This window comes from Oreochromis niloticus, linkage group LG9, assembly GCF_001858045.2.
Source record: "Oreochromis niloticus isolate F11D_XX linkage group LG9, O_niloticus_UMD_NMBU, whole genome shotgun sequence".
NCBI classification, from domain to species: domain Eukaryota; kingdom Metazoa; phylum Chordata; class Actinopteri; order Cichliformes; family Cichlidae; genus Oreochromis; species Oreochromis niloticus.
The window spans coordinates 29,937,832-29,963,741 of record NC_031974.2 but is presented as its reverse complement, the minus strand read 5'-3'; the positions used below and the strand labels follow the sequence as shown (position 1 = coordinate 29,963,741).

The 25,910-nt window shown below is 43.0% G+C and overlaps 1 protein-coding gene across 5 annotated transcripts in view; it reads left to right on the top strand.

Annotated features, from left to right (window-relative positions):
• Nucleotides 1-1,543: 1,543 nt before the first annotated feature.
• The window catches only part of arhgap12b (Rho GTPase activating protein 12b), a 71,743-nt gene continuing 47,376 nt past the window's right edge, over nucleotides 1,544-25,910 (top strand). For 3 of the 5 annotated variants that reach the window (XM_003450246.4, XM_019362960.2, XM_019362959.2), the window contains exons 1-2: nucleotides 1,544-1,730; nucleotides 5,626-6,378. In XM_003450246.4, the coding sequence (XP_003450294.1) occupies nucleotides 5,701-6,378 (678 nt within the window). In that variant the 5' untranslated portion in view covers nucleotides 1,544-1,730; nucleotides 5,626-5,700. The remainder of the gene's footprint in view (nucleotides 1,731-5,625; nucleotides 6,379-25,910) is intronic. The other 2 variants (XM_005471626.3, XM_005471625.3) reach the window with 1 other exon arrangement.

Below are 25,910 nucleotides of genomic sequence, written 5' to 3'. Positions count from 1 at the left end.
TGGCAGGTCATCCTGAAACAATCAGAATCAGAATACTTTATTAATCCCTAAGGAAATAATGTGGGTTACAGTTGCTCCAAGAAGAAATGGTAAAAATAGTAACAGTAACAGACTAAACTCCAAACAATACATTATGTTACAGATTTTAATATTAATTAGTCATTGTCAGTTGTTGATTTGTCCTGTTCTCATTGTATGACGAATTATGATGGCTGTTTGGTAGCCGTTTGCATACTATGCATAATCTCTCTCTCTGTGTGTGTGGACAACAGTTTTATGTTAATGTGCATTCCTTAATATGTTTTATGTGTGTGTGTGTGTGTGAAGGCGGGGGTGGGGGGGCGCCAGAGGGAGTGTTCGCCCGGGGCGCCAAACAGGCTAGGACCGCCACTGTTGGTGATGTTACATGATTTAAAGATTGTGAAAATTAAAAGCCTGTTTCTGAAGGGAAATAATTTCAGCTTACTGTAATGACCTTTACCTTAAGGAAATTTACAGCTATTCCAAGTTTACCAGAACAAAGTCAAAGACCCCCAGGGTGTCCGCGGACCTTGCACTGGAGAGGCCAGGGAGACCTTGAGGCTCTGAAACCCGTCTATCAGCATTGACAGACGGGCGGAGGGGGAGTGACAGACGACTGCTGGGTTAAATGCCCCAACTGCTACTGGCTGCAAGAAAGTACGCGAACTGAAACCGGAAACAAGTTTGTTTGTTCATGAAAATAAAAGTACATCAAAAATCTAAAAACTATTCAGCTGAAAATTTTGCAGATTACTTTATCAAATCATGTAGGATTATAAACGCAGTTCAATTAACTGCCCCAGCCTTCAGAAATTATTTTTCTTTACACAGTAAAATTTTTCTTAAAAAACAAACAAAACAAAAACAAATGTGTGCTTATGGGTGAGGATTTCATTTGAGATCGGATGTGTTAATATGATAATATAGTAGCACAGTCCAAGGACAAGTACAACTCCGTTCAGCGAGGAGATTGTTATGCTTGGACACATTAGTATTGCATAGTATTGATATCAATTTTAGTGAACGAAAATATATATTCGATATAATAAAAGGTGTCCTTTACGATGCAAAAGAACTTCAAAACAAAAGTTCCCTATAAAGTTCCCGTGGCAATAAAATAATAAACAAACCAAGAAATATAATTATCTGTTGCTGATTTGATATCGGATAATTGTGTTTTTGTTTTTTAAACGTCCAAAATGTATAAATAATGCACATATGATATTAAATAAAACTATTTTCCATTGTTTTCTCCATTTGTGGGTATAGAATCTGTCAGTGCCCCACACCTGTGTGACTGCATCGAGTGTAATTCATTTTCCAAGAAATAGAAATGTGCAATGGCATCTGTTACTAATAATGTTATTATTTGTATTATGTTTCAAATCTTATATAAATATGGCTCTTATGGTGATAGCGTTATCGTGATTATCTCTAGTCTATAGTCTATAGCTATTTATAGTAGAATTTGATGGAGGCAGATTTATTTTGGCAGCTATGACCGGATGTGCGCTGTTTTCTCTCGGAACTTGACAGCCTGTGGAGAGGCGGGGGATTGCGAACAGACTGGCTGAAGGACTTGAGGTCTTCTGCGGACTCAGTCGGAGCAGGCGGGACTGAAATAGGTTAGAAAAAAGTTCCCTCGGAGTACGTCTGCGGTCGGCACGGAGCACAGAGCTACGAGGCGGGAGTTTCTTTTTTTTCTCGAGGTGAGTGATTTTATCCAGGCGGGTCGCGCTGGTCAGCGCGAGGCTATTGGCTTCTGTCGGAATTACTTTGTTGCTATGGCACGCTGTTGCAGAGCGCGCGGTGGTTCGTACTCGAGTGAACCTGCAGTGCTTTTGTCCACGCATGAAGCTTCTCGAAAATGTCCCGAAAATGTCTGCTAGTGGGAAAATAAACTAAAGAAACGTTGTTGATATTCTACTGAGAGGATAATTAAAGGTTCCACGTGATAGCATCCCTCCGTGTTGATGGGCTAATTTCCTCGCGTTGTTTTTGGTTATTTGTCCCAGTCGGGAGCGACATAAAGAGGAGGAGGGGGGGCTTTCTTTGGCAGGCATGCCCTGCCCTGCCCTCGCTCCTGGGAATCCTTGGTGATGTCGAATCGGAGACCCTTTGTCATGAATTCACATGGATTAAACTCCTTTGTGTTGCGTTACTGCAGTGTGTGTGTGTGTGTGTGTGTGTGTGTGTGTGTAAGGGACCCTACCCCCCACCTATACCGCCCCTCACCATCGCCTGCCCCCCTCAGGCATGCTCTGAACCCCCTCCTACAATTTATAGACTGCTTGCCTTTAGAGGGGGCTTTTCCAGTGCTGTGTCAGGGAGAAGCAGCGTTTTTATTCCCACTGATTCTCATCCACATATGCAGCAAATAACCTGCATAGATTGGATTGCAATGCAGCAGCAGCAGGAGCACATGTTGGAGTGGATGCTGCTCATCCACACATCTGCTTTGGGTGAAGCACAGGGACAAAGGCAGTGCAGGTCTCAGGGTGTTTCTGCTGCTACAGTGGCTGGTCTGCAGATGTATGCAGGCAAACGCTCTGGTCGTGATCTCCTTGCTGATGCCTAGCTTGATATTCTTCCATTTGCACCCACTGATACCGGGTTAAAGCTGTGCCATCATGATTTGCAAAAGCGACAAATAACTTTTATTAGCTGAGAAACACTGATTTGACATGTTAACGGTGTACAGCAGTGCAAGTCATTAACATGTTCATTAAGAATCTTTAAAAATGTTTTTCCAGAGAACCATTTCTGTTACTGGATTGTTGTCACTAGTTGAGGATTTCAAACCATCTGCTTCCCCTTTTGAAACTCTACAAAAGAAACACAGCAAGTTTATGGTTATTAAGGTCCATATCAACAGGGACAGGCAGTATTTGCGCAACATCCCTTTTTTTTTTTTTTTGTAAGAGTCTGCTGAGTACCAAGTTGGCCAGTGCGCTCCTGTGAGGCTGGACAGTGCTGTGACACCGTGCTGTGCAGTGCTGGGGATTTATTTCCAACAAGATTTAATCTCAAGTCCTCTGCCAGAACCACAGCAGTTGAAAGGAGAGACGAGGAGCTCCAAACTTCATCTGCATTCTTGCTGAGAAGTTGCTTTTAATTATTGTTAACAGTAGTGACTAGTGGAGCTGGGGGGCCCTTCCGAGGCTAGTGATGTCATGCTTGATCTCCAGCCAGTTTCTTTTGGTTTATGCTCCCATTAAGGCAGATTTAATCGTTTGGTTTCGTGGTCATTTTTGGTCAGTGTGGGAAATGGTTTTCCTTGGGTATATTTGGGAGCCTTTCAGGTAGGTGCCTCAGCTTCAGCTGCTAGTAACAGTTTGTTATCCAATAGATAAAAAACTGTTACAACCTTGCATACTCCTACGTATGCGATCAGGGACTGAAGAGCTTAAACTCACTGCTCTCTGTGTGAGCTTCCTGTGATGGAGTCAGGACAGTGGCTGCCATGCAAACAACAGTGATAATGGTGTTATCATGTGGAAGCCCTGACAGGCGCCTGACTACATCTTTGGCAGCTTTGCTCATGGTGTCAACTGTAGATTGTGTCTGAGTGGTGCATTCTTGCCCTCGCATGTTCCTGAAGAGACGGTCATTCATAAAGGCTGATGGATGTGCAATTTGACATTACAGCTGGAGCTTGTGCTGGGACAAGCCTGGACCGGGCTGCTGTCAGAGACACACACCCTGAAAGCTGTGGCTTGATGCAACTGTAACACTTCATAGTGTTGAAACAGATAAAACAGACACTATTAAAGCTCATTATGGACATCTTTCATGAGTTCCCACTCCGGCCCAGACGGCTCTTACCACTATTCTGGGTGTAGCTGTCTATTTCTTTACATAAGGATGGGCCCCTTTGTAGATTCGGCGGCATGTTCTCACGCCTCACTAAAAGCAGCTGCTTTTACCGCCGAGACTTCAGTCCGTGGCGGCTGCTATTTCAGGGGCAGAAGAAGAAGAAGAAGGATTCAATATGAGGAGATATTAAGTTAACCGACGAAAGGATACTATCCGATGGATCAATGACAGGTCTCATCCCAAAACAAACTGCACAGGAATGGTGTGGGGCCCAGCTGTCTTCTGACTCACACACTGAGTGTGCATGATATAGCAAAGAGATTGCCTCAAGCTTTTAAGAGGTTTCACCACAGTGTCTTGTAGCTGCATTAATGAGTAATGATGCCAAAACTGCAGAGCAGGACTCAAAGGCTTTATATCAGGGATGCCAATCATGTGGCCCAGAACCAGCCTGCAAGAGGATACAGTTTTTAAATCAAATACAGAGCTATTCCTGGTGCGACGATGCCAGCGTTACAAACACATGCGATTAAAAATGTATGTCAATTTAAATTATTATTTTTTAAAATTTAAACAAATGGTTTGGATCATGAAAACCAGAAAACTGTTATTTCCTTACAAATCTCTAAATGAAGGTTTTGTGCCTTTCTAGATCCAGTGTGATCTGTAAATTGTAATATCCATGTAATGACACACTCGTTGAGTTTGGAAGAACTTAGGGATGTTGAAATTGCACATCTCAAGCTGTATTGCTTCTGTTTTCTAAACGAATGGCTCTTTACGTGTGAAATTGAGCTAAAATAATTTTATACATTATTTGTTGTGTTTCTGGAGACTAATTGGGACCTAAATTTAAACATAACAATCTATTTCGTAATATTTCACATTATCAACTGAAACTCTGAACTCGTGAGGAAAAGTTTTATTGAGGCCATAGATCAAGGAAGAAGGAAGTGGATTTTCCCATAGACCTTCTCCCAATTGGACTTCTCTTTACACCCTGAGAAACTGCATGTTAATGGCCATTAAAAACACTCCATGTTGAAGACACTTGCACTTGGGCTTTACTAATTAGACTTGGGAGTTACACCCATCCTTTATTCCAGGGAATGCTACTTGACGACACCGGCTTCATCTAAAATGATGATTAAAAACAAAAAAGTTGAAATAATAAAATAAAAAACCCAACGTTCCCTATCTGCTGCTATTATAGTATGACATGAAATGAGTGAAGCACGTTTACTGAAGTGCAGCCTTGCTTGTGTGCCTGAGAGCTACACAAAGGTTATCAAGGGCTGGTAGTGGTTTTATACAGTGCGTGACAGGAAGCTAATAAAATGATGCCGACTTTATTTTTAAGTGCAGGCACTGAAGGAACGTGGCCTCCACAGTGTCATTGTAGTCATTAAGATTAGTGTGTGGGGTCATGTTGTCATCACCTTTAGCTCAGCAGCGGACGATCGGATTACCAGGCTGGATATCCTTAGTGGTCGTATCATTATCAGGGCCAGTCAGTGTTGACTGCCTGCTTGTGGTTGACTCACCATCCGAGCACGTCTGACTGGGGGAACATCGTGTTATAATGTGAGCATGTTTCAGCAGTAGCGCTTTGTGGTTGTGGTTATAAGGTGAGTAATGAAGTGGGGTGTGGATACCCATACCAGATAAATAGTAGATGGTTTGTGTTGTTTACTGGATGTGTGTTCAACTTTGCTCAAAGTTTTGTTGTCTTTAAAAAAAATCAAAGTAAACAACTTATGATTCTCTTCTCTGTCTTATCTTCTTTAGTGAGCTATGAGGAACCCTGCAGGCCCAGGTTGCTGATCAGTTGAGGTCAGAATTCAAGCACTTGTTCCCACAGACATGGCTGACAGAGAGGGGCTGCCCATCGCTCCGGGACAGGTCTACATTGAGGTGGAATATGACTACGAGTACAAGGCCAAAGACAAGATGGTGACTATCCGACAGGGAGAGTGCTATATGCTGGTGAAGAAGACCAATGAGGACTGGTGGCAGGTGAGAAAGGACGAGGGTGCAAAGGCGTTTTATGTGCCAGCACAGTACGTCAGGGAGGTGCGCAGGGCGCTCATGCCCCCCCAGAAACCCGCCTTGAGGGCCAAGCCCGCCGTTTTGGACATCTGCCGGGCGTCCAATGAGAACCTCAACAGGCCTCAGCCAGAAATGTCCAGCTTTGGACGGCCGTCGCCTTCTTCCACCCCCTCTCCATCCTCTGATCGCGTCACGCCGCCCGCACTGCCCAAGGATGCTAACCAGAATGTGGGGAGTCCCCACCACTGCAAACTGGTGGCTGAGTTGGTACTTCTCCACAATAACAACAACCACCACCACCACCCCAACAATTCCACATTACCACGAATGCGGGCGGATTCACCAACGCCAAAATTGGGGAACAACCATAAAAGCCCAGATGGCAGCAAGACGTCCCCTCTGAGCGAGTTGCCGGGAGAGGGGATGAACAAGCTCCGCAACGACTCGGAGTCTGGAGACGAGCTGAGCAGCAGCTCAACAGAACACATGCAGGTAAGCTGCTGCTTTATTTCTATTTGTAAGCCTTGCTTTGTGCATTGGTAGTTCAAGTTTGCAGGTGCACCAAATACCACACAGGGTGACACCTTTGGGTCTGTATCTGCTCCCCTCCAAACAAAAGTGACTCACTCTTATGATCGCCATTCATTTTGTGTTTCTTTGTTCTCTCAGCTATGTTTTTTTTTTCCTTTTCTGTCCACGTCTTCCTCTCTCCCTGGTTTATTTCACACTCTCTGCTCACATTTCCTCTGGGCCATCTGCAAATAGCTGCCCTCGTCCCAGTCACATTCTGTCATTGCGTAGTGAGAAGTTCCAGCTTCTTCATTCATCATCATCTCGCTTAGCTGCAATCGTTCATCAGCTGTGCATCGTTTGCCAGATCTGAGTAAAAGCATCAACAGTTGCACGTGCTTATTAAAATCTGCTGTTGCCCTTGAAGCAGAATTTGTCGGGTTTGTACAGACGGAGTGGGGTGAGGGGGTTGCGTTGGAGTTGGGTCATTAACGACTAAATGGCGTGTTCACGGTTTTGCTCGTTAAATGCAGGCTTCTGTAACTGAGTCTTCAGGTAGATTGAATGTAAGGGTCCGCCTGGCACAGCTGTCGGGTGTGCAGGTTTGTTGTCACTTTTCAAGCACTTTTATGTTGCTGTACCACAGGAAGGTGTGTAAAGGTATCATTATAGCTAGGGCTAATGCTTTGAGATAGATTATCTCTGCAGAGATCCAGACTTCCTGAACCCCCCCCCCCCCCCCCCCCCACACACACACAGTGGAATCATAAAATTAATTTCCTCCCTCCCCTTTCCAGTCCCACAGACTGATAACTCAGGCCACAAGATATCTGTCTCATCACTCTCAGACAGGGGAACTGTGAAGGACTGCAGGAACTGGGGCTTATCCTCCCTTGTCTGGAGCGCTGGTAGATCAAAGTAGGAAAAAGGAGGAGATTTGAAGACAGTGGGAGGCCATGCGGCTCTGCCTTTACGAGCCATTTTTGGGCCGGCCGTATCCAGGCAGGGTCAGCTAGTTCCAAGGTTCCAAGTGCTGCTTGTGTTCTTTGTTCCACGGGCTGCAGCAGCCTCCTCCACTGTGGAGTGAACAAAGAGACGGGCCTGAATAGAAACTAGGTCATATCTGCCGTGGATCAGTCTGTAGCCCCCGGTTACCCCGCTGCGGGGACCGTTGTGTGAGCGAGAACGTGTGAGTGCGAATGCCATGTGTGATGCGCCATGTGAAGGAAAGTGAGAAAGGCAGCACACCAACACAGTTTACGGCGTCAGAGCCACAGATGTACTGTTGGATGGCTAACGGGTTAGTGGGTCGCATACCCCCCCCCCCCCAAAAAAAAAAAAAAAAATGAAAAGGGTTACTTTCTGTGTTACTTGCCTGTCTTCACTAAACTTTTGGAATTAATTATATGCTTGGCCAAAATAAACACATTTCACTCTCAGGCATTTACATTTGCATGGGCAGCTCTTTGGGGTGTTTTTTGTCAGGCTGCAGTAGAGCTGGTAGGGCGCATAAGTAACAGACAGCAGACAGGATTTAGCCCGAGCTCCCCGTCAAGCTCTGCGGTGTCTGTAGTCGCCGAGGCAGGTGGAACCCACACCCTCTCTCTTTGTACCTTTGTGGTGTTGTGTTAGCTTGTCCTGTTTGGCCTGTTGCCAGGCAAGTGAATGACCCCGCAGAAAGCCCAATTCTTTCAGCTCCTCTCCTTCCACTGCTTCCTGCCATTGCACGGGTGCAGGCATACTGCCCCCCTGAAGAGAGAGAGGCAGAGGGAGGTTCCTGCTGAGGCAATATTGTATTTTAGAAATTGGTTTTAGACACTTGTTAGTGCCAGAGTGGCAAAACTCACTTTTATGTGATTTTTAAAAATTGATTAATTGTATCTTTGGTGCTTACCTAATATTGTGATTGAGACCTGATTAACCCAAGGTAGGCCACCATCGTACCACGGCACCTCTGACCTTTGAGGCATAGATATGGCAGTGCTGTGGTGTGTAGCGCGGGGCTGATCCAGCATGAATCTCGTGCTGGATCAGCCCCGCTCTGCAAATTGTGATCTTGTGTGACTCCCTTAAGTTTTTGTGGTGTGGCAGTGCGTAGTATCCTGCTCGGAGGTGTCAGCTGCCAAGTGCCATGAAGAGTGTGCTTAATCTGGAACAGATTAGGTAGGTGGTGCATTTCAAATTAGCATCCACATAAATACTAGAATCCAAGCTTATGAACACTCCATTTTAACAAGATGATAACTTTTATTTGCGTAACCTCGCAGCACTTTCAGTGTTCCTCATCTCTCTCTCTCTTCCCCATAACATAACATAACAAATTTTAGGGAAATCTGATTGTTTCATGTTCTGAAAGGGGAAAACAGTGGCCGATATATTAGTATATAGCCCATTAACACTGAAGGCTGAGTAGCTCATGACGTACAGGTGCTCTGTTAAGCTGCTGAAGCTGGTCTGAACGTGGGGTAGCAAACACTGTTGAAGCTGCAGTAAACATCGCAGTCATCTCAGATCCTTACTGAAGGTGCAAAACCATGATGTCATGATGTATCTCTATGATGACGAGCATGTCCAGTGTCCCAGCATGCCAGTGCAGTGAAAATGCGGACTGCCAGGCACTAATACACTTGCTGTCAGGCTGTCTGGAGTGGCAGTATCATCTAATAAGACTAATTTTAACCCACCTACAACTTAAAACCACTCAAGGAGGACAAACCATGTCCACAAATCAGGTTATTAGAAGAGGCTAAAGCTGCGGCAATGCTACCCATCCACAAACACATTTCCTCTCCTGAGCACATCGACTCCGAAGGAGCCTCTGAATGAATGTATTGGAGACTGGATGGGAGGATTTGTCACTGACACGCCTCCATTCAAGTGCCAGCTGGCCCCCTCTTAATTGATTTGATTTGATGTGCGGGTGGCGATTAACGCCTCCGTGTCTCTTCATGCTTTCCTCGTGTAATTTGCTTATCTCTTCGGCTCTGGCGGAGACTGACAGTTCACTCCACGCCTCCTCTGCACCACTGGAGGTTGCTTGGGCCGGTGGTCACATAGCCCCATCCAAACGAACTCCCTTTTATTAACCAACGCTCCCCCTCCCCTCTCGTCTAGACAGCGCAGCTACTATGCTCTTATTGGACGGGCAAAATAAGCCTCTTTTCCTCACTTCTCGGGGGACCTCGCAGTAGGATCTGTTGTATATTTTCTTTTTTGAATGTAGCAAACATGTGATTTAAAGCCATTTTTTCCACATAAACATCTTGGTTTTCTCTACACTTACTCTGCTTTTATCTGTTGTTTTTGTCTGTTTGTCTGACCACACAGTGTGTGTATCCCCACAAAGAAAGTTATTTTGAGTCAGGTTCCTCAGGAGTGCTTTTACTCAGCTTTTCTTCTTTTTTGACTGGAAGCAGTTTTCTTTGTTCCAAAGCACGGTGACTTAATGAGCAGATGAATGCTACTCTGTGGGATTTTTGGAGAGGTCGGATGGTTGTTTTCTCTCTCAGTGGATGTGTCACCCAGGGGCAGATGTGGTGGCCCTGGAAGTGTTTGCATCTGTGCTTTGATTCCATGGATTCACTCAGCTGCCCTGAAGGCACTCACAGGTAGAAAGGCCTTGAAGCCCCCAACCTCATCCCAGAGTTTATACCATTTGACACAATCAGTGTCTAAACTGCTGGACCCTCCCTTTCTTTCATAATTCCAACACGTTTGGCTGTTAAGTAAATCCTCACAGGCTCCACTCTCTGTGATGAAACTGGTAATTCCCTGAGATTACAAGATGGATCAGTCACTCCCATTAAATAAGCTGTCTTCTAGTATTGTGTTTTTATTTTTTTCTCCTCTCAGAGAAATCTCATTGAAGGGCTGCTGTGTAGCCACAGTGACATAACAAGCTTGTATGCATCCAGTTGGATTCTCAGAGGGGTTAAAAATGAAAGTGAGCTGCTGTTTTGAGGCCAGCGTTTGCCTGCCTTCAGCCTGCTGTGTGGTCTTTTTGCTTGCTAGCGGTGCCTGGAGGAGGAGAGATAGAGGGGGGGGCTTGGAGGCCCTGGACCCCGACAGTGCTGCTTGTACCCGGTTATGGGATGGCAAAGGCATCCCAGACAGATACATTGTCATATTTTTGGTGAATGAGGAGATTAGTTTGGGAACGTGAGCCGTGAACCTCTAAGCAGCTGCCACGGTGAGATGAGTGATCCAGAATAGCGACACTACAAGGTCAACATTAAAGATGGGAGGAGAGCATTAAAAGCGGGTGTTGTGAATGTGTGAGCATATACTGGGAGCTCGATGGCCTGCTCATTGCTGTTTCCTTCTTCCTGTGAATGAAACACAGAGGGAAGCACGTGCACACGTTGGGCCCGTCCTCCTGCATTGTATGTTTGCTGACTTGTGCAACAGAGCAAAGTTTGGGAATGTGCATCAGGGGTTTAGCAGTGTAATGAAATATACTGCTACGTGGGGTTGCTTGAGACTCCTAAATGCACTTTGAAACTGCAGTCGCTTGCTGAAAGGTTAGATGAATTTACCGCTGTTATTTTGGTTGTGCTGAATCGGCTCATTAAAGTTCAGTTACGTGCGTTTTCTCCCACGTGAAGCAGAATGTGTGTGTTGTTCTTAGAAAGGACAGTGAGGTGGATAGTGAGAAAAGCCTTTCTGTCCCACTTGAATATCCTGGGAAGCTCTTTGAGTTTACTGTACAGAAACAACCTGTTCTTAAACACACAGCACCACAATAACCTGCTAATTGCATGTTTTGCTAAATGGGCCCTTTGTGCATGCAGCCTAAAATTATGTGCAGGGACTCCTTACAGCCAATTTCCAAATAAGCTGAAAGCTTTTGAAGAAAGCACACACTCTTATTACATAAAGACAGTAAATTCCACTAGATATGAGCGCAAGCAGCGCTGTAACCATCTCCTGTGCCGAGACTTGCTACCGGTCTGGCTGAAAAGGAGGCCCCTGCTTGTTTTCCAGCGCGTGCTTGACATTCCTGCATCAGTGCCTACAAACGCACACTCACTCACGGTGAGGCAACAAGCGAGTAAAATCAATGAAGGCTCGCTTTTCCCTCAGAAGTGCAGCACTGGACCTTTTGGTAATCTAATAATAAACTTGAGCAAACAGTGCATCTGCTGTGCTCATGTGAGCGTCTGTCTCTGCGAGTGCGTGCGTCTGGCTGCATGCATTCTTCCTAGTTCTTCTTTTTCTCTCTCTTCTGTCTGGGCATTGAGGTTTCTCTTCTACTTTTCTGCCTCGCTCTGTCTGTCTGCTGCTCCCTCTGGTAAATAAGTCTGCACACCTGTCTCTGGAGTTTAGCGAATGGCTCCTCTTGGTCCACTTTTCAAACTGTGACCACTGTTTCTATTTATTTTTTCTTCCACATCCATCCCGATGCATGCCTCTGTGATGCGACAAGAGGATTATATCCACAAGCTCCTAGCAGCAAGGTTTTAAGAAACCCATAATAGCTGATATTAAGGCTTGCTGTTATGGGGGATTGTTTGCTTTCCATTTTTCCTTTATTAATGTTTTGATATAAGAAGATTTCATCTCAAGTCACAGTGTGCGTTCACATGAAAGGAGCCAGAAAGACCAATCTGTTATAAAGTGTCACACCAGTTTAATTCTTCTTCTTCCCCCATAAAGACGACATTTGATGACCTCACCTAGTACCCTTAATGACGAGTTTTGACACCTCCATATATATCGATAAAGATGTGGTTTGTTGACCATAAGATAAGGTTTCCAGCTTTTTCAAGGGTAGCACTAGTAAACTACATAGGCAGACATTATCCGGACTAACTTCTGATGCACACCCAGTCATTTTGTTCTGAAAACAGGCAAGAAATATGACGGAAACCGCTCACTTCAGAACAGAGGAACGATGGCATCGGTGTAAGCTGCTTACACCCTCCGATGCCGTTGGATTCGAGGTGAAACATCTTCACAAAAAGAAGTCCAGCTGCCTTTTTTTCCCCAAGCTCCTAAAACTATGACCTGGATAACTGAGAACTTACACAGACATGTCAGGACATCAGGAGTTTTCAGCCCAAACAGTTCTGGGGATACCCTAAGGGTAACTTCTCACTTGGTGGTCCCCAAAGAAGCGCACACTTTTAGAGGCTTTTTTCCCCCGATGTTCAGCTTGTACTTCCAATAATCACTCCTATTAGCCAGCTAAAGATTGAGAGGGAAACTGCCACAGTAAGACAACACACAGACCATGTACTAGGTTGGAGATCATTTGATATCTTCTTTGACTACATTGCATGTTTGCTCTCAGATGCCCGTCTATCAGTTGAGGTGTAGAACAGGTGAAGGCTGCAGTGCATGCACAAATTACTTTATATTAACCTGCAGAAGTTCTGTCAATGCTTGTTTCCTCATTTGCAGTTGGCATAAACAAAACCTGGCACAACCAGAAGTAACAACTTCTTTGTTACTGAAATGCATACATACTCCATGTGACCTTAGGCATTTCAGTAACAAAGAAGTGCTCTGGAAGAGAACATGTTATTGTGTCACAAGCTAATAGGGTTGCTGTCCTATAGTGATTTTCTAGAAAACCATAATATTCTACATCTGCGCAGTTACATTTATTGGGAAAAAGCAGGTTATGTAGTTCATAATCATTTAACATTGGTTTTGCATTGGTTTGATTGCAGCTTCTCCTTCAAGTGAGAGTGACAGGTTGGTTAGTGTTTAAAGTCCTTCGGTTATTACTCATCTTCATTACCTCGTGTTCTTCCAAGATGAGGTAATGAGTGTAAACTTGACATGTAAGTGAGCCGCATGTCACTGAAGAACAGAGCTGACACAGGAGAGACCGAAGCCTTTGCCTCTCTTCTGTCTCCCTTTTTAGTTGCAGTTCTCTGTATCCAGCGTCCCTAAAGCTGCTCTGCCTGTCAGCCTGTGAGGCAGCGTGCTGCCTATTCACGTAGTGGATGACGGGGGTACATCACCTGTTTAATTTGCTCGCTCCGGCTATCCCGCTTTGCTCGTCCTTGCTCCGCTCTGTGGTTTAGCCAGTCCCTCGCCTGTCGCTCAACGTCTCTCTCTCTGAGCCTGGCTCACTGCTGTAGCTTGATGCACTGGGACAGCATGTACCCAGAAAAGGTAAGAAGAACACCTATCTCTGGGCTGCTTTTCATAACTCGGCTAAATTATTTTTCTCAAGCTGCCTTCCTCTGGTCTTTTCTCCCCCTCTGGATCGTTCCCTGTCCATGCTTTCTCCCTCCCCTTCACTATTGTTTGTAATCAATGTGGAAACCTCATTCCCTTCTGCCTGTGGCATTTCACCTTGAAACACTCAGACCGACAGCACCAACTGCTGTGTGTACGCTTATGTGTTTGATATGGTGCTGGGCACGTGTGGGTGTTCTAGTGTAGGATTTATTTAGAAAGTAACTTGGCCAGCTCCCCCTCCGCTGTGTTTTCCACAGAGGTCTGTTTGCACACAAGTGATGATGCTCAGGGCACTGGGCTCTCAGTGCGTAGTTACATAACTGATTCTCGCTGTGTCCAGAGCCTTTTAAACAGCTGCTAGTCCTTTACCCCCTCCAGCAGCCTCTTGGTGTGGATGAGTGGTCAGGTCAAGCTATTCTTAAGAATCTCACAAATACTGCATTTTCTGTGTTGATGATAAAAACTGTATCTGGCAGCACACACTTGCTTGTTGCAGAAAAGGAGGCTAAATTACCTAATTGGTGTTAATTTTGTTTTAAAGTGGACAAATCAACTAGGACCTAAATAAAGCCATTGTTAAGTATACTGAATATTTCAGTCTCTAAATAAATAACATATGCTGTTAAATGACCAGCGTGCTCAAAGCTGCTGCGTCTGTTATCACCCAAGGTTAGCAAGCTACATTCATAAACCATGCCGGAGCGGTGCACAGACACATTTATCTGCTAATTAGTGTTAAGTAACAGACTAATAGAGTGCTAGAATTTTCAGTGTTTTGCATCTGTGTTTGAGGTTTGTGCTTTCACCTTGAGGGATCACAGTCAGCGCAGCGCTGAAGTGAAGCACCATCAGTATCCCACTGTTCTTGGCATTTTGTTTGTTTTTCTTCGCCTACACTAGTTTCGCCTGCATAAAGACTGAATTTTGAAATCACGTCACCATGCTTCTAATGTTTACAATTCAAAAACAATTTCTTTAACAGCTTTTCTATCCAAAATGCACAACTTGGCAGGTAATGGCGTTGCATGTAAAGTCAGAGTTTGGACTAATCAGTGTGTTATAAAAAACTCTTGCGCCCCTCTCGCCCTCTTCCCTGGGTTCTGGCTGCTCTTTGACTTGTTGCACTCTGTCTTTGAGTGTAACAGTTTGTATTTCTCAGCAATTTAGCACAACACTGCAGCAATTTCCTGCAGATCAAAGACAATATTTGAGAACCATCTGCTGTGTCTCTCTGCTCTCAGTGTTTTCCTCAGGAGACCTGCAGCTGGGGGCTGGTTGCCAGCGAGTGGGAGGACTGGTGAAAGCATCAGAGCGTAGGAGTCTCGAGGCATCGAGGGGCACGTATTGTCTCCGTCATATGCTGCTGCTATCATTAATTACTTAGTGCAGCTGCCAAAGAGACAAAGGATGAGCAGTGAATGGATCAATGCCGAAATTGTTCTGATGGCGGCTGTCTTGCCAGAGGTCATTTACTGTTAAAGGGAGAATGGAATTGGTCTGTCACATCATCTGGTGGAGTGTACAGGCGCATGGAAAGGTGTAGAGTTGTTGCTGTGGGCTGGTACAGTTGCTCTTTGACCTAACACACCACAGAGTGCTGCAGGAGTACCTAGAAAAACAAAGCACAATCATTTTGTGGAGACAAGATATGCAAGAAATAATCTAAATGTCTTTTCATTGGGATGAAAACACCATTTGTCACATTTAAATGTCATATGAACGATGAAGAGAGATACATCAGAAGCTTACAAATTGATCAAAAATAGTCTATTATATGTGTAATTATATTTTCTTTATGTTTCACATTCTGTATACTCCTGACAGAGGTATGAGCAACTGTGAAGCTATCTAAAGACCCTCTCATACCGCCTCCCAAAGTAATATTAGTACTATAATATAATATGGAACTGCCAGAATATTATTAGTCAAATTACTGGGCATAAAGCCTAGCACTAGTTGACCTACTTAAAAAAACAACAACATAAAACTCAGTAGCACAAAGAAGTGCTACAGTGTTGATTTTTTTGGCACTGAGGTTATAAGCATTAGTTAGACGAGCTCTGCAGTGGTTGTGTAATCCTTTCTGTTCGTGTAGGTCATTTTTAGGCTCGCAGTCGAGCATGCGTGGCCCAGATAGTCGTTTACCGCTGAACCGACTTTCCAGAAACTGTGTTTTTGTCCCCAGAACTTTCCACGAGCATCTGTCACCGAACAGAGATGCTACAGAGGGAAAAACAAAGGGGATACACAGGGAGTGGACACACTATACCGCTATGGATCAGTCCGGATCCTTCTGCCAGCTTTACAGCTCTGTAACCAAACAGCAAATCCAATTTTAACACAGCCTCAGCACACGTCCTATAATTGCTCTCAGATGGGCTTTCAGCTCAGTGGGGAGTCCTCCAACCAAACCCTGCCTTAAGGGGATACAGTATGTGTGTCTGTATATTCCTCAAAGCTGACCAGAAATAGCTCACTGTTAAAATACAGGCATTAGGATGGTGATCAGAGTTCTCTTTAGCACATGGAAGAACCTTCCAAGGCCAGGAGACTTTCAGTGCCCTTGCATTTGATTGGCAGAGAGGCACTCCCGGTGTCCATTAATGAAATGGATATGTCTGCAGTAACGGATGTCTCAGTGCTCCCTCTATGCTCTGCTGGCTCTGCAGTGCTGTTGGCTGGGTTGATCACCTCTTTGTATAACTGATTGACCGCTCGTTGATTATTCTGTCAGGGAGAGATTAGTTTCCGTCATAAACATATAGACTGGCTCGTGTAGGAGTGGAGACACAATCCTGTTCATAGTTCATCTGAGAAGCTTTACAACATTAAAGAAAAGGGGCTGTGGAACCTTTAGAATCATGATCACCTTCTTTCCCTTATTTTCTGCTCCCTTCCTTTGCTGTTTAAAGCATGATCTTGGTGATGGACCTTGCTCAGGTAAGCGTTAGCTGAATGGAAGCAAAACAGCCAAGTGGTGGGGATTGTTGGAACCAGTGACATAGTGCATTACCTCCGCCTCAAACACTCCTTTTTAAAAATTTTTAAACTTCTTTACAGTAATTCAGATTAATTCTAAACAATGCAAAAAAGCTTGTGGCAAGTACTTTTATGAAGGAGCATTAAAGGCAAAGTCTTTCTCAGTGGGCTCAGAGCTAGTGGTGTGAAAAAATATAAACATACGGAGCATCAGAAAATAGTATTAGTCTAAGATTAGTTTGTATTTACTCAAGTTTTAACTAATCTTTCAAAGTGTAATTTTTAAATGGTGATTTCAATTGTTAAAGGAAAAGACACACACCTCTTGTTAAATCATAAATTATCTGTGATTAACCACACCTTTTGGAAAGCTCATTTTGTTTCGTTAGGTACAACCTGCTGAATCAAGAAATCACTAAAACAGGAACTGTCTGACAAAGTGAAGCAGGCTAAAAGGACTTGAAACATAGCACATCATGCCCCCATCTAAAGACAGCTGAGAAACAAAGTCATGCCATCTGTCAGTCTGGAAAAGGTTACAGTGCCATTTCTAAGGGTTTGACAGCCATTATCCCCAAATGGAGAAAAACTTGCAACTGTGCTGAACCTTCCTGGGATTGGCCAAATCGAAGTCTGGGCTTAAATCTGATTGAGATGCTTTGACATGACTTTATACTGGACGCTCATGCTCGAAAAGCCTCTGGTGTGGCTCAGTTAAAGCAATACAGCATAGAAGGGTAGACTAAAGCAGAGTAATGTGAAACACTCATTGCTCAAATGCTTGATTGCAGTTTTTGGTGCCAAGGGTGATACAACCAGTTATTAGATTTAGAAGGCAATTACTTTTTCACACAGGGCCTTGGATAGCTTTTTTTCCCTACCCCCTTAAAAAAAACAAATTCTCTTTTAAAAACTGTATTTTTATCTTTGTTTATCTTTGTCTAGCATTAAAATGAGTTTGATGACCAGAAATATTTAAGTTTGAGAAATATGCAAAAACAGAACAAAGAAATCAGGAATGGGGCAAATACTTTTTTGCACCTCTTTCTGTCAGTTTCTCCGTAACAACACGTTTAGTTATCTGATCAAACATCATTTCACTAAGCCTCTTTCCCTTCTCCTGCTGCTTTTCTTTAATGTTGTTTGTCACACTGGCTGTGGCTAGGGCCGGTTGATAAAATGGGGGAAAAAAATAATTATAAACTTTTCATTGATGCATACATGAGACACGGTCAATATACAGTTGATAGAACTCATCCTAAAGGCCAGTGACGATGAGAATAGTTGAGAATTAGGTTGATACAGGAAAAGGAAACAACCCAACCCTCAAAAAATAAGGACAGACAGAGAAGTAGACACTGCTTTGGTTGGCCTGCACACCCCAATGCACGCACAATGTAAAGACTTTACAGTTCTTACAGCATGTCTGTTATTGTGTAAATACTTACGCTATTGTGTACTCCACACACATGGAGAGATGCCAAACTTTTCACTGTTCTTGTGACAGTGACAATAAAAAGCTATTCTATTCTATTCTATTCTATTCTATTCTGTTCTCTTCAACAGAAAATGAAGAGAGACAGTGATATCACAAATGCAACAGGTTACTTTACTGTAAAAGACATGGTGCCAGTTAGTGCTGGGCGATATGACGATATATATCATGTGGACGATAGAAAAGTGTCTATCGTGCCATTTGTCTTCTATCGTTTCTATCGTTTCTAACCCGAATTTTACAAATTATTACATAAAATATATCATTAACCCTTTACAACCGGTCGGAGCAGGCAAACTCCGTTTTCCCTAACTATTTTTAAATCCCTGTAGAACTGTAACCACGTAAGGTAGCGCAATAATGTTTTTTTTTTTTTGCATATGAAACCGTAGGAGTTGTACTTACATCTTATTCCATTAGCTTGCCCGAGGTCACGACTTTCTTCCACATATAGCTTTGCAAAAATTGCATAAAAAGCACTTCCAACAACAAAAACATAATATTCCAGACTTCCAGCAACAAAAACATAACATTCCAGACTTGCAGCAACAAAAACATAATATTCCAAAAACAGGCTTTGCCGATCCGATCAGCTGTTCATAACACTTCCTACGTTTGTCGACGTAAGTCAGCCATGTCCGCCATTACCTGTCTGAAACCGGAAGTGACGTAATTTTAACGGAAAATGTAGTTTTTTAAGCTTCAAAGCCTATGTTGGTGTTTTTAAAAGTAATGTTTGACTTTATGCTTTTCTGTATTGTTTCTGGGATGCTTAGAAGTCAAATTACACTGTTGTAAATAGTTTATTTTGATGCACATGCTGTGTTTTTGCAAATTTGCATTTATTTATTTTCATTTTTCCTGTAGTATATAAAAATTTGTGTATCTCAAAAATAAAACTATGAAGACACTCAAAATAAATACATGTAAAGATAAGCTCTGGCGGACTTGGTTCTATGGTAGGTCTTAAAGGGTTAAATAGCCTGTGCAAATATATTAGTGTTGTCTTCTCACTATACATACTCTTAACAAGAGAAAATAAAGTATAAAAAAATGATATTTTTCGCAAAGAAACTCTGTCTTGTGGTTTTGCAACATGGTGCTGCTTTACGTGCACCCAGATTTGCGACATGCTTTACAGTAACTCAAAACAAAGACTGCACCCTCTCCACTCGCTGTTTAAAGACTGCATACTTTCCAGATGACCACAGGTCAGCTGGTATATCGTGATATATATCGTTATCGTGATATAAAATAATTCATATCGTGATAAATATTTTTTCCATATCGCCCAGCACTAGTGCCAGTTAGCACAGTTGAATATGTTGGATTTAAGCATCTAGTTACAGTACTTGGCTCTTGCTACCAACTTCTGTGCCTTAAAAATTTCTCCTAGACTGCACATCCTCAGCCACACACAGTATAGGGAGAAAGTTGAACAGCTGTGTCGTATATATCAGGTTTGTGGTCGTACTTTTTTCTTGGAGCATAAGGGACCACAACTGAGTTAATATGTCAGTTAATGTTCTTCTTTGTGTACAAAACTTCTTGAACTCATTTGATATATAGAGAAGGTTTTTTGTTTGTGTTTGTGGGGTTCTTTCCCAATACTTTCAAACTTTTAAGCTTCATAGAAAGATGATTTGATCTAAATTTTGATCTGAAATTTTGGCATGATATGATTTTTCTTTTTCTCTCTTTCTGTATTGCCGATCCCTAGCTGTGGGATGTGACTGAAACCACTAATAGAGGTTAAATTCTTCTTGTTTCCACAGTGAAAGGCCGTCAGCTAGCAGTTCCTTTTGGCATATGCTGATCATAAGATATAAACATTAGCCACAGGGTGTCACCCATTAACCTTAGCGTAAGCATTTATGGAGCTAGTAATGCCCAGATACATTCCTGCTGATCAGTACAGCGTAACAGGCTCTTAAACACTAGAATTCCACTCACCAAACCTGAATCGCAGACTTCTTGGATGCTCTGTACCATACAGGAGGCCATATTATTTGCTAAGTGATCTCATTAAACACAGTCAAGTTTTCCAGGTCAGTGCTTCAAATGAACCGAATTGGCAGCTACCTGCTACAGCTGGCATTGACACACGGTTAATCGAAGCAGCCATGCCCCTAAACTGCAATATTCTCATAGTTCAAGCAGATGCGTTAGTTAAAATAAATTACCTGAGGTGCAATCATTTTACTAGGAAATCATCCATACTGGCCAGGACCACTTTTGTGTACAAGGCTGTAATTAAGTTGTTTAATGCTGGCATTTAGAGGAGCGGCAGTTCTTGGCACTTTAGCACAGGATTATGGTTAAATATATTTGCTGTATTTATTTTCTTTGGTTCTTTTTTATGTCTATCTCTGATAGATTTTTAGGTGTTGTGAAGGTCTAGAAGTTTCTAGATAGATCAGGACTAATTTTTTTGTGTGAATTTGTTTCATCTTTCATTTTCAAGATTAAATTGGAAAAACTAAGTCTTGACTAAGTAAACAAATAAAATCCTGAAAGCAGCCCCATGACAAAGATCAGTTGTCTGAGTACAGTGATTTACTTCCCTCTGGTGTACTTTCTGTATTACAGTCTCATGTTTGTGTGCATCAGGGAATCAGCTTGTGTATAATATAACATATATGGCACACTAAAGCCTGAATGTATTTTTTGTTTTCTCTGAAAAGTACTACTACTGAAACATTGTTTTGAGTGGATTAACCTAGAGACGGACCGTGCCGGAGTGCCATAATCGTCTGAAAAGTGTTATAGGCTTCAATGGCTGAGCTTCCTGCACTGGCAACTGTGGGACAGAGGGGCTTTACTAGTCAGCCTAGGCACACTGCTCTACACACATACACATACTAGAATGCAATCTTCTTACATATCTGGATTAAGGGGGTTGTGTACGGTACATTCCTGGGTTAAACCCCTCCCTCCAAACTCCTGTTCATCCCACACCAACATGTTGTTGAACAATGTGCTTATCTTGACCCTCACTGTGGCATGGCAAATCACAAAACCCCACCTTATCCAAATGCCAAGTGTGCCATACTGATGGCTTGGGTAGATGGACAGTTAGAGTGCTTGCTGTTTGCTTCCATGTCTTTTTTGTTGCTTAATTCACAAATTCACTCTCCTTATTATTGGGGTGTCACTAAAAAACCCTCGGTGGTAACTGAAAGGCGAGTAATCTGCCTTTCTTAGAGTTGGGGTCTGTGTGAGTGCTCTGTGCCCCGGGCCAGGACCCCCTCCTGGTGGTCAGTAAAGATGTTTGTTGCTGATCTCCCAGCCAGTCCCCAGGCTCTTGAACCTCTATTGATCTAAAATGAGTGGGCGTTTGCAACCATGGTGACATTCTAGGCAGATAGCAGCCACTCCACTGGTTACTAGGTTGCAGCGCTTTAGATATGTTAAGCATACTGTGTATGAGACACTGTTTAAGGATGAGGGTGTTGGAAAGCCAATCACAGAAACATCAGTTTGCTTTAAATGTAATCATATTAGTTTAATTACATGTTCAGTTCATCCTTTAGAATTGTCAGAATCCTGATGCATCCCATAGTTTGGATAGAGGATAATAAAAAGGAACCAGGGCTACAGCAGTTGTTGCAGATTGTTGGTATTTTTTATTCAGCTAAAACTGATCCAAACCATCATGTTGAGCAAACAACCTTTACTGTCAGGACTCCTTAATACATTTATTTTTGATTAAAAGGGGCTACAATGGTATCAGATAATACCATTATGGGGGCAAAGACCAATGTTCTGGGGCTTCCAATGTAACCAGCAGATGTCTGGATAATGACCAATGCATATACAGGTTAATATTTTCAGTTCTACGCACCAGTCATAGTTTACAGTCCAAATGTGACTATAAATAAATGTAAAAACCCTAATAAATAGCTGACAGATCGAGATTACATTTTGGGCAACTGATCCATTCTTGTTCTTAACAGGCAGCATTAACACCTCTCCGTTCTGAACCATCCCATTGGTTCATCAGGTCCCATTTCCAATGCCCCTTTGTTCCTTTGAAGCAAACCCATTGACCCCGATCGTAAATGCCATCCAACCTAGTGACAGCCACGTTCCAGATCGCTGTCAGCACCACTCAGCAGGAGGGGACCACCTCATGGCTCAGGGTTACCAACTGCCCCAGTTTCTGCGCTGCCCGGTACACGTTCTGTTCAAGGCCCACGGGCGCTTTGGCGGTCTGAACTGCCTTTACGTGCTATTGCTGGCTTGACAAAAACAATGGCGGCATTCTTGATAATGTGGTCAAACACGCCCAGTGGAAATTGAATTGCTTTCTACAGAAGCAGCTCTGTGACAGTCAATTACCCAACCAAGACCTTTATGTGGGTCAACCAGACGACAAAGGAGAACAAGCTTATCTGTTAAAAGATATTGGAGCCCATGAAAGCATGTAATGTGACAGTTGGTTTTTCCCTTGTGCTTTAGTGTAGCATGACTATATTCTGTATTTTATATCATTTTTTCCTACCTAGAATAATAAAAATCCACCATTTTAGACCTGAATTTTTTGTTTATTCAATAAATTCTTATTTTCGAACCTAAATATGGGTAGTGGGATTCTGTCAAGTATGAGAGGAATACGAGTCTAGCAGCATGTGAGAACCCGACCTGCCAAGAATATTGACGTGTAACTCAGGAGGTGGCAAGCAGTGCACAGTTCAGTGTGTAGTCATGTTTTCTGTGTCACATGCAGACCAGTGGCTAGCTGATGATGCAAGTCACTTTTCTAAAGACCCCAAGCATGTGACCAGGGAGTATAGATGACAAGGCAGCCCTCTCTCTGGCAGAGACTGTATGCAACAATGGCTTTTACAGTGGCTGTTCCCCTGCTGGAACTTTTCTCTGGCTAGATATACCCTGGGACGGGGGCACAAAGAGGGGAGGGCTGGCCGCTTGGCAGAGTCCAGATTGTGGGCTGCCTGACCCATAACCTGTGACACAATGCATCTTTCTGTCACTGTATACACACACACACACACATACACACACACACACACACACACACACACACACACACACACACACACACACAGCTGAACACCCTGAGTCATTTTATGTAGGCCAGTGGGTAGAGTGGGGTAGAGAGGCTGGAGATTTAAATGTGCCCTTTTAATTGTATGTATAGCCTAGTAGCCCACTTTCCTTGGCCCTGTTACTAAAGGCTGTGGTAAATCATTATGAACTAATCTACAGTGACGCTGCCCTTTCACCAGAGCTCAAAGAAAAAGTCTTCTACATATGTCAAGAAGCCAGTGGGATTCAGCTGATGGTGGTGGAAGAGCAAAAACAACCCTGTCCTCACGTTCGAGTAGCTCTAACATTCTTGTGACAAAACATCATCAGCTCAGCTTCTGCCAAATGACCAATCAATACATCGAACCACTGTTTCACTGCTACTAAGGTCACAGATTGAACAATTAATCTCTGGTGACAAACAAAGCCTTTGATAGCTTGACAAGAACAATGTGGCTTTGAAAATGAACATTTTGAAGAATTTATTTACGGTACACAGCAAATCTGTAGATAACGTCTATACAGCAGAAATGATTAGTTATCAATGGGTTTTCTGTCTAGTGGAAAACCAGTGTTTTTTTTAATGCGATTTTCCACATGACTCAAGGTAAATATTAGAAATATATTTGTAAATAAATAAAGTAATTGTCTCTTTTCTCCCCAAATTTGTTTGAACTGTCATTTGTGCAGCATGAACTGGTTCATAAGCTCATAAATTAGAGGATCTATCTGGAAGTTAAGTCATATAAGGGCCTCCACAGGTCAAACTATAGCAGGCTCATTAAATGTTGCCTGTAGCTGCCTTAGTCTGTGGCTCTCCAAGGAGCTCTAAAGATGGACTGCTTTCATATTGGATGGCTGTCTCTGCTAGCCTTACTGGGCCTGCCTCTGCTAGCCTTACTTGGCCTACCCAACCACCAGTTAACCCTGTCCACCACGTCAAAGTCTTTGTTTTTTATTTGTTTCATAGAAATCATGACAGGACATTTAAAGGCATGGTGTTTAAATTGATAAACTGTTGTGATAATAATCTAGATTAGGATTACTGAAAATAGTAATTTGCTACTATGATCCAGAATACCATCATTTCTTAAAGAATGATAACCCATTGGCTTAAATGGTGAAATAAATGGTCACAAAGGCGAAAAGGGTCAGATTTCGAAGCTCATTATAAGTTCACATTGTGGAGACATTTGAGGATTTTCATACAACTGTTACAAAATCACCAAAATGAAGGAATAAAAAGCTAATCACTAATTGACTCAGTCAATGATGGCTAACATCTTTCTCCAGTCGCCCAAACCTTTGATCACATAAAGAAACAACGCAAAGTGAAGACATAATTTTCAGACTTCAGATATTTTGTGACCCTTTAGTGGATTAAAATATTTATAGGAGACATTTTCAGATTGAAGAAAATCAACACTTCTGTAATGAAAATATATAATATGGACAGAGTAATCGTGCATGTATCTCTATAGTATTAATCATTATTGTATTCCCTTTCCCTTTTTAATTCAGCAAGATTCATTTGTGAACTCTTTTATGTTTTAGATGATTGTTTATGAGGACTAAACGAATAAAAATCAGAGTTGTAAATGTAGTAACTGTTTTTTTTTCTCCCCTCCTATTCTCTGCCTGAAGCAGAATGAGTTGTCCAAACCACCTGCTGTGCTCTGGGCTTTTTTTCTTGCTCGGCTAAGGTGATTCCATTTCCTTATTGTAGACGAGCTGCGAGTGCAGCACTCCGCTCTCCGGGGGGTCCCTGCTGTCAGCCTCTCCCAGCCCAGATGTGCCGTTACTGTCTGCCGGTCCCAAACCACCTAATCCCTCCATCCTAGCTCTTTTTTTCACCCTCTGTCCCTCCTCTTTTAGCGCTCGCCCTCACTACTCTATACATGTTGCTGCTGCTGTATCTGTCATGTCATGATAATTTGCATTGCTTGTCCTATGAGAGTATCAGGTACACCTGAATATCTTGCACATCCTGGGTTGTCTTTCAGGTTTTTTACTCAGCAACTACAAAAAAACCCAACATGACAACAAGACATTTTCATTATGTTGATATATATCAGAGCCTGTGCGAAGTAGCTTGGTCAGACTGTCATTAAATATTCAGAACCTTCAGCCTAAACTTAAGGAAAGCTGTCGAAGCACAACCTGCACTTCCTATTTGCCTATCTGTGTTTGTGCATGAGTTAGATTTACTACAGATTGCTGGTTTGAGGTTGTTTTCGTGGAGGAAGTTTCCATTCCCCTTGCAGTCGGCTGTTGCCTGTTGAAGTGGTACCACTTGGCACTCAGCTTCACCATGGTTTGTGTCAACTTTCTGCAGTGTGATTGCAACCAGGGGCCTTAATAATTCAGTTCACATGATGATGTGCACGCATGCACATTCTCGCACCCCTCACACCCTATAGCACTCCAAAGACTGCTACAGGGTGATGCACAGAAGGAGAGAGAGATGTGTGGAATTATTCTATTTGAACCTCAAGGGCAGCAGGGTGGCGTTTATCTGGGTCACATTCTGGAGAGGAGGATCATTAAATCTGGAGCATTAGAAATCAGCTACATGAAAACACTAATGCATATGCATGGTGCAAACACAATCCCCCACACTGACATGGAGATACACACTGACTCACAACTCACGCAGCTTGCCATCCCATTTCATATTTTGCATGTAATGCTGTTGTGAGATAAAAGCACTCCTCGCTGCACGTTTGATTTTCAATTAACCTGATTCACTGGGGTTAGTACCCTGATGCACCACAACCTGCGTGCTTGGCGGCTCCAA